Raw genomic sequence first — 9,119 nt, 5'->3', positions numbered from 1 at the left:
CGTGGGAGGGGCCTGTGCAGAACTACGTCATTCTGACAGGAATCTCAGAACAGCCTGATTTGAGAAAGGGGATTTTGAAATAGGGATTTAAAAAAAAAACACTGGGTGATTTTTTTATTATTATAGGGTGGATGTGTACACACACTTCCAACACACATTTATGTTCAAACAACAACAAAAGTGAATTTTGCATCCGATGACCCCTTTACCCAGATTAAAAAAAAAAACACTGGGTGGATTTTTATCATTATAGGGTGGTTGTGTATACACACTGCCAACACACATTTCAGTTCAAACAACTTGTAAAAGTGCATGTAGCATCCTATGACCCCTTTAAGGCTTTATGCAAGAAACCTAACAAGCCCAGTCACTTCATCTCTTGTGTTAAAATAAGAAGTAATGTGGAGAGAAATTTCAGGTTAGGAGTTCGGATCTAAACATTTGATTGAGTTGAAGGAACCTGGGGCCTGTACCATGAAGCCGGATTAGCTGGCTGACCAGGTAAATTTCAGTTTAGTTTTAGTGAGTTATTTACGTATAATTTATGACTTAGTTATTTTATGTTTAATATAATTATGTGATTTGTTATTATTAATCCATCCATTACACACAAGCAATTTTAGTTTAACAGTTATTATAAATCATTTATTTTAAATGAATATTAATATATGCAGATCATATGTAATATAAATAAGCTGTAGAATCAATAAAGGCTTTAAAAAAAGTCTCTATCGCTGTATATTTTCAACTATATAAACTAACTTGCGTTTCACTTGTGACTGCACTGATAGAGCAAGATCATTTCTTTTATTTTTTCTCTTTCGTGAACAAGTACTTTCTTCAGTGTAAATGCATTTTAATTCCTCATATTCTTCAATCTCATAACCTTTAACCTTTAGTTTTGGATCTCGCTGACTCTCTCGCGAGAAGTGAATCATACTTGCTCTGTCGTGCGAGGCATGTGATGTCACACATTCATGAGCACGCGCTCCACAAACTCAGGATCAAAGCCTGAGTTGGCAAAGAAAGTTGAGGATGGTACCAACAAAGCCGGACTGGAGTGGTTTGGTTTTGTCAACACACAACTAATCCTATAACTCTGAATTTGTTCAACTACCATCATGATACAGGCCCTTGGTTCTCGGTCAGTTTACAATTTAAGAGTTACCTGTATTCTACTGCACCTGAACTGTATATATTACATATAAACAGTACTGGACTCTTACTAGTCTATAAAACACAAAAGAAGGTATTTTGAAGAATGTGGGTAACCAGGTAGTTGATGGTAGCCATTGACTTCCATAGGATTTTTTTTTTCCATACTATAGAAGTCAATGGCTACTGTCAAATGTTTAGTTACTCACAATCTTTAAATATCATCTTTTGTGTTCAGCAGAAAGAAAGAAACTCATACAGGTTTGGAACAAACTGAGGCTGAGTAAATGACGACAATTCATTTTTGGGTGAACTATCTCTTTAAGTCAAATAAAATTTCAAGTCTATAAAAAAAACAGATGTCTTACATTTGCAACAACCAAATGTTTATTGAATTAAATCATGAAATCCATACAAGATGCAGATTTGTCACAATAAGAAAGTTGTTCATGATTGAATTTTCACTTTTTTTTGCATTTATGAGACGGAAAACAATGTTGGGTTACACTGAGGGTGAGGAGAGCAAAATAAAAAAAGAACTAAAGAACAAAAACATGAATCAAAAACCTTTAAAAGAAACCCATGAAATCTAAACAGGAAGTGATTGACTGATTGCTTTGGACATGGAATATGTAGACCCCGTTATGATCTGGATCCTGCTGGATAAGACCACAAACAAGCTATGTAGCATACTGAATGGATGAAGGTGATTATAATTAGACTAAATCCCTGGAATGATTGGCTGCTGAATGGACACATTTGTCAATGCAGCAACTGTCAGCTAGAATAGGCTCTCAAATCCAAACCCCCTGATATTCTGGAGAAAAGACCAGGATCGTAAGTGCTAAATGTGTCAGCCTCAGTGAAGCCCACAATATAGTTTGTCCCCAACAAAACTTTAAAGGAATAAACCCAATTCTTAGCGGCACATCTCACATCTCTGGTCTTGTTCCGATACTTTTTCATAGTTTCTTCTTCTTTCATCAGCACAGACTCGTCTAAAATCAGTATCTCACGTGGCTCATAAGCTAAGTGCTGTCTGTAATTGATGGCAAGAAACCCAGTGAGAAAAAGCTACAGCAGAGTATTGGAACTGGACATGAACTCTTTCAGCCCTTTTTAGGGCTGCTGGCCGCCAAACTTGGAGCTGAGTTTGTTGATCAGGGCCATGATTTTGGGGTTGCCCTGGTACTTGGAGATGTTGGCGGGGTTCTGCGCCACATCCTGGAATGCTGCCATCACCTCTGGGTCCTGGAAAATGAGAATGCATAAACGATTTACCAATCATGTAAATATTACAAGCAGCTGAGATGCTCAGGAATGTCAGATACAGGAAAGCAATTATAGACATTTATGAACATGGTTCAATACTATATAGTTATTAACTGACCCAAGTAACCCAAAGTAGGAAAAGTAATAGCGATTATCAATTTCCATTGTTCATTTATGATTCCAATGTATTGTGAAGCATCTGTGTAACAATAATCACTTTACACATCAATTTAAAACTGGTGTTTTTAAAAGTAAAAAAAAAAAAAAAAAAGAGATTAATACTTTTTTCCAGCAAGGATGTATTTAATTGATCAGAAGTGACAGTAAAGACATTTACATTGTTAAAAAAAAATTCTACTTGAAATATTCTATTTTTGAAAATTCTATTTGTTCTTTTGCATGTATTAATCAAAAACGGTTTTCATCATTGCTCAAGATCAGAATTGATCTACATCAGAATTGATCTACATAAGATCAATACCTAGACAATCACATATTTCACAGCTGAGCTTAACAAGAAAAATGTATAATCACTATCGACCTTTCCATGATGTTCAAAAACTGTATTAATTGAGATAACTTCTTTGGTTCTGGAAAATTAATAAATTCCCTGATAATTACAGGCCAGTTGTTAACTCTGTATAAATGCACCGTCATTGTGCTCAGCAGTATGTGGTTAACTTTACCTGCATGGCCATGAGAACCTCTGGGTCATTGAATAGCTCATTAAGTCCAGGCATTCCAAACGGAGGAGCTCCACCTGGGAAACCAGCACCTCCTGAAGGATCACAACAAATATTAACATCAATTACACCATTTCAAACAACAAAAATTGTTGATCTTGCAGTAATCCCTCTTATAGTTCACCCAAAAATGAAAATTACCCCATGATTTACTCACCCTCAAGCCATCCTATGAGTATATGACTTTCTTCTTTCAGACGAAAACAATCGGAGCGGATGACGTAGCACGTAGGCGTAAAACCGGTCTATCCTTGGCTTATATCGAAATCCTCTGACATTGTTCTTTAATTCTAATTTGTGACCAGTGTTTTACTCTCTCCTCTGTGCTCGTCTCTTCTCACCGAAGCTTACGCTACGCCTACGTCATCCGCTGGAACGCCACTCTCCTGAACATGTGTAAGACAGTTAGCGGAAGCTAGAGATCACGGTTTATCAAGTTTTAAATATGGATATTTTACTTATACAAATGCATTGTTTCACTTCAGGAGGCCTTTATTAACCCTCCGGAGCCGTGTGGAGTAGGGCTTAACGATTTTGGAAAATAATGTAATTGCAATGTTTTTTTTTAACCAATATTGCGATAGCAATTTTAATATGCAATTATTTTTTAAAGCTCTTTATGTTCTGTATTTTTCAACAAAGACAAGCAATAAATCATTGTATAGTATGACCAACACAATATTAGATAGATTAAACATAAATATTCTTTCTTGTAGGCCTATATGTTACGATGAAATTAGGTGATGCATGAATTGATATGAATGACATTTTTATTTAACTACTACAATCACAGTAGTATATTGACTGATTTGTTGAACTTCCAACCTTGTAACCATGTAGGCTAATAATTATTATGACAACATAAAGTACTGACAAATAAGCCTGATGCAAACATTAATATGAAAGTCTAACAAATCACACAAACTAAAGTAGATTAAAGAAATATAAAAACACGTTGCTTTACTACACCGCATAAACACATTTCATTACACCAAATACACAAAATAATGTTCTTTTTAGCAGCATCATATGACCCCTTAAGGTCATTCAAAGTGACTGTAATAAACATATGTAAACATGTGTATTGCACTTTTTAAACATTATATATATTATACTAATTATATATATTATCTTGAAGTCAGTCTTCAGTAATGAAATGCACCGTAACTCCGTTACTGCTTGAGTAATTTCCATGTGCCGTTTTGATGGAGTTACGCTTCATATGGAGTTATGCTTTCAAACATTTCCGCGTGTAGCGTGCCAGGGTTGCCAGGTTTTCACAACAAAACCCGCCCAATTGCTACTCAAAACTAGCCCAAAACGAGCCCAATAGTAATTTCGAGGGGGATCCACCGGTAAAAATTGTGTTCTGGAGGTAAAATACACGTTTTTTGGAGGGGTTCTCCTGGTAAGATTCGCACTCCAGGGGCTAAATATCATGTTTTTGGAGTCGCTTCAACCCGCGGCAAACCACAGACATGGCAACACTGTAGCGTGCCAACTTGATGCTTCCTCTGAAGACTGATTAGGTGTGTTCGACTTGAAGCAGTGCTGCTTAGACCGATCAGTGTGTGACATCAAAGTACTGCGAGAGCTATAAGAGCGCGGACGTCTCCTTATGCTTTCTCTCTCGCCGTACCGATCGATCTTCACGTCGAACACACCTCTTTACTCTTGCGCGTCACGTGACAGTGTAATTGCAGCCTCTGCGGTTGAAAAATCTAGTTTTTTCATATCGCGATATTATCGCAAATGCAATTAATCGTTCAGCCCTAATGTGGAGCACTTTTTATGATGGATTTATGCATTTTATTGGACTTCAAAATCTTGAGCCCCATTCACTGCCATTATAAAGCTTGGAAGATCCAGGACATTTTTTTAGTATAACTCTGATCGTATTTGTCTGAAAGAAGAAAGTCATATACACCTAGCATGGCTTGAGGGTGAGTAAATCATGGGGTAATTTTTATTTTTGGGTGAACCATTACTATTTTGTTTTACAAGTCAATATGGCTTATTATATACATAAACAGCTTAATAGTAGATACCTGGGGATCCTGGGAATCCTCCACGTGCCCCTCCAGCCTGTTGTCTGGCTTCCTCTTCCTGTACACACAGACGCACATTAACAGGACTGACTGTGCAGACAATTCTGATTCAGTGGCTTGATGCAAATCAATAGATTTCTTACCCTCTGTGCTCTCTCGTGCTCCTCCCTTGCTTTCTTCACTCGTTCTTGCCGTGCTCTGAGCTCTCGTTCTTCACGCTTGCGTTCATATTTGCGCCGGTGCTCAATAATTTTGTTGGCCTGCGAAGGACAGGTGGGATCACATGACACATTGAAGTTTCGGCACACTCGCTTTGCTTTTGATGTTTTTGACAAATGTACTCAAGCTTATATAAACATGATTTCACATCACAATATACATAATATTTGATATTCAATCATTCACTAGCATTCAAATGCTACCTTTAGTCTTACATTTTAAATATACACTACCGTTTAAAATTTTGAGGTCAGTAAGATTTTATTTTTGTGTCAAAAAACTTATGATAAACTTCTTTAAATTACTTTTATTCCACATCAATCTACACTCCATACACCATAATGGTAAAGCAAAAAACATCTTAACATATTTGTAAACTTATTAAAAATAAAAAAACTTAATGATTCCATTGCATAAGTATTCACACAAGGTTCACAGAAGCATGTAGTCTCTGTTACCCTTAATGGAAAAAGCTTGAAACAACCAGGACTCTTTCTAGAGCTGGTCTCCTGGTGACCAAGAAGCTGATGGTCACTCTAGTTGAGCTCCATGATCATATGTGGAGAATGGAGATAGGAGAAAACTACAGAAGGACAAACATCGCTGTTGACTCAGCGACAACACTCCACCGATCTGGGCTTTAAGCTGGCCCAGCCAGAGCCTGAGCTTGAACCCAATCAAATAATTCTGGAGAAACTTGAAAATGTGCATTTGCTCCCATCCAACCTGACAGAGCTTGAGAGGTGAAGAGGTGAGGAGAAGAATGGACAATGAACAATGCAGATGTGCAAAACTTGTCGCATTAAACAAAAAAGAAAAGTAAAGGTGCTTCAGCTAAATATTTAGTTAAGGGTATGAATACTTATGCAATGTACTTATTTCAGTTTTTCTTTAATTTTAATACATTTACGAAGTTGTGACAATTCTGTTTTTTGCTTTGTCAGTATGGTGTATGGAGTGTAGATTGATGTGTAAAAAAAGTAATTTAAAGCAGTTTAACATAGGGCAGCAACATAACAAAACCTGAAAAAAACCGATACTTTTGCAAGGCACTATATATATATATATATATATACAGTATTTTGGTTTTGGTTTAACTTCTGCGTAATGACTTTATGTAGCCTAATTTCACTCAATTAATGAGAGTGGAATATTTCATGTAAATGTGTATATCGACATAAAAACTTTATGTTTAAAATCGTTGTTTACTTCATTACTTTTCTCACTCCAGGAAAAAGAGTTTGTACGCATGGTCTAGAATGTTCGTACGGTGCGTACAAATTTACATCAAATTAATTTTTTTATAATTACCGATATGTGCGTGGCAAGTTTTGTATGCATATTTCTATGCCCATTTTGTGCATACGCAACATTTATAAATGAGACCCCAAATGTATTATTTTATGTATAAAAAAACATTAAAAGTGGAATTCAATATTATTAAATTATGGTAAAACATATATCCAACATGAGAGGCCATTTTGTTGTCATGTGACAACAAAAATTATAACAAAAAATAGATATATTATTGATATAAATTATTATTATTAAATAAATTACATAATAAAAACCATGTAGTCAGTACATCATGACTGTATTAAAATCGAGTTCAGGAAGTCTTTTAAAAATGGCAAATAATTTTACATTGAACAGCAAGTTTATTAATATTTATAAAAAACACTTTTGGATGTTTTTAAAGTGCAAGTCTTTAAATATATAAGCTTTACTATAAACTATTACTATTACTATATTATTCAGTCATATAACATCATTCAAGAGAGTTCTCCCTGAATGGCAAATTAACACAACTGTTCTCCAAAAAAAATAATTTCACCAGTTCAGAGTTCTGCACAGATACCTTTGGTTGGACTTCTTTTAGCATGGCACTGGCCTCTTCATCATAGTCCAGCTTACAGGCCATCGCCAAGTCTCCAGCGGCCTCCTCCCAGAGACCGAGCAACCTGTCAGAACGAGAGATCTTTATCAGCAGCAAAGCACCGATGCGTCAAGGCAGAAATCAAACCTCTTCCATCAAAATCTAGCTGTAGTCTGTTACTTGTGTGCCTTCCCCCTCCACTTATAAGGCTGGGCTGAGTCTGGGTTGATGCTGATGGCTCGGTCACAGTCTCTGATGGCAGCGTTGGGCTTCTGCATTTTTACATATACGCTGAAAGACACAAACAGATAGAGTTACTCAACAGCCAATCGAACCAGGTCGCTAAAAACCAATGCAGGGATTGGATGATACCTGGCTCTTTTGGCATACAGAATGGCCAATGTCGGGTTGAGTTTGATGGCCTCTGTGAAGAGGTCTAGAGCTTTCTGTAGGTCACCTGAAAAGTTGGCATGTTTCGTTGAACCCCGTTGTTTTATCATGAATTATTACCAAAACTAAGGAAACATAAACTATGATTACATTATTACAGATTTCATAATTTCAAATAAGAGGCAGCTCACCGTCTCCTAACGCGCCAATAGCCTCAATCTTCTTCTCATTGGCCTGGTCCATCATCTCATCTGTGACCTGAGAATACAGAAAGCATTTCATCATCCTGCTTGAATAATGTCACTTTACACTTAAGAGCTTGATGAAAGTATTTTGACAGTATTTTGAAAGAGCAACCGAACACCAAAGTCACAGCATCAGAGGTTGTCTATGATGAATATGGATGAATATTTACAGCCTCACATTGTTCAAACAGCTTTGATTCAAAGGAGTCACATCTGGTCAAATGATAATGTCAGTCAAGGCTTGCTTAATATAGTTTCTCATGACCATTTATCTGAGCCATTTTGTACATCCATGTTCGTTGTATGTGAAATGAGTAATTGTGGTTTGGGATTTAGCAGGACTTTTTCCTGGCTTTTGCAGCCCAAAATGACTGAATTTGCTGTGGTTTCTCTCAAAAACTGTGGTAATATCAGTTGCATCTTTTGAGTGGAAGCCCACCAATAATCATGATGTATTTATGTAATTAGAATTAGTGAGTATAATTACCTGTTAAAACATTTTGTGCATAATTACTAAAATCATGCACATGCACACTAAAACTTAGCTGACCCCAACCCTCTAATTAAATGTATATTTTAATTGTGGAAATAATAAAGAACCTGCAAACGGTCTCGGATAATGTGGAAAGTGGTTGAATTTGTATTAATGCTTGTGAACACAAGTTACTGGAGGGAATAATATGCTTGGAACGTTTTTGCAGCTCAAGGCTAGAATACACTACATGACATTTGCCCAGATTTTCTGCACTGGTTTAGTCTGGAGTTGACGCTAGTTGTCAAAAGTCAGAGCCAGTCTGCAGATTTGAGCTGCAGATGTCATAGAAAATCGTGTAGTGTATTAGGGCTGTCAAAATGGCTGAAAAACTAAATTCTAATTTTTTTACTTAAATATGATCAAAATTCGAATTATATTCAAATTTAAAATGCATAATTTCAGTTAGGGTGAAGAAAAGCTTTTGGTTTCTCTCCTGAGGCCACAAGAGGGGGCATCGAGCAAAAATATTAATAATGCACGTTTATTCAAAGCATCAGGTAACACGACTATCTGTGGAAAAAAAGTGCATAATGTTTAAAATAATGTTTATGAACCAATTATAATTAAGTTGCTTAAACAACTATAAACAAAACAGCATCATGTATGTATGCATAGTTTAATACAAAGGGCCGAAAG

The 9,119-nt window shown here is 36.3% G+C and overlaps 1 protein-coding gene across 2 annotated transcripts in view; it reads right to left on the bottom strand.

The window, feature by feature from the left end:
- Positions 1–2,081: 2,081 nt before the first annotated feature.
- The window catches only part of st13 (ST13 Hsp70 interacting protein), a 10,194-nt gene continuing 3,156 nt past the window's right edge, over positions 2,082–9,119 (bottom strand). For both annotated transcript variants that reach the window (XM_016563743.1, XM_016563744.1), the window contains exons 6-13: positions 7,895–7,961; positions 7,686–7,770; positions 7,494–7,604; positions 7,296–7,398; positions 5,362–5,478; positions 5,219–5,276; positions 3,114–3,205; positions 2,082–2,406 (exon numbers count right to left, since the gene is read on the bottom strand). In XM_016563743.1, the coding sequence (XP_016419229.1) occupies positions 2,275–2,406; positions 3,114–3,205; positions 5,219–5,276; positions 5,362–5,478; positions 7,296–7,398; positions 7,494–7,604; positions 7,686–7,770; positions 7,895–7,961 (765 nt within the window). In that variant the 3' untranslated portion in view covers positions 2,082–2,274. The remainder of the gene's footprint in view (positions 2,407–3,113; positions 3,206–5,218; positions 5,277–5,361; positions 5,479–7,295; positions 7,399–7,493; positions 7,605–7,685; positions 7,771–7,894; positions 7,962–9,119) is intronic.

The sequence above is a fragment of the Sinocyclocheilus rhinocerous genome, unplaced genomic scaffold (genome assembly GCF_001515625.1).
Source record: "Sinocyclocheilus rhinocerous isolate Xijiao unplaced genomic scaffold, SAMN03320098_v1.1 scaffold950, whole genome shotgun sequence".
NCBI classification, from domain to species: Eukaryota; Metazoa; Chordata; class Actinopteri; order Cypriniformes; family Cyprinidae; genus Sinocyclocheilus; species Sinocyclocheilus rhinocerous.
Note: the sequence above shows the minus strand (reverse complement) of the source record. Positions and strands in the feature narration are given on the sequence as shown.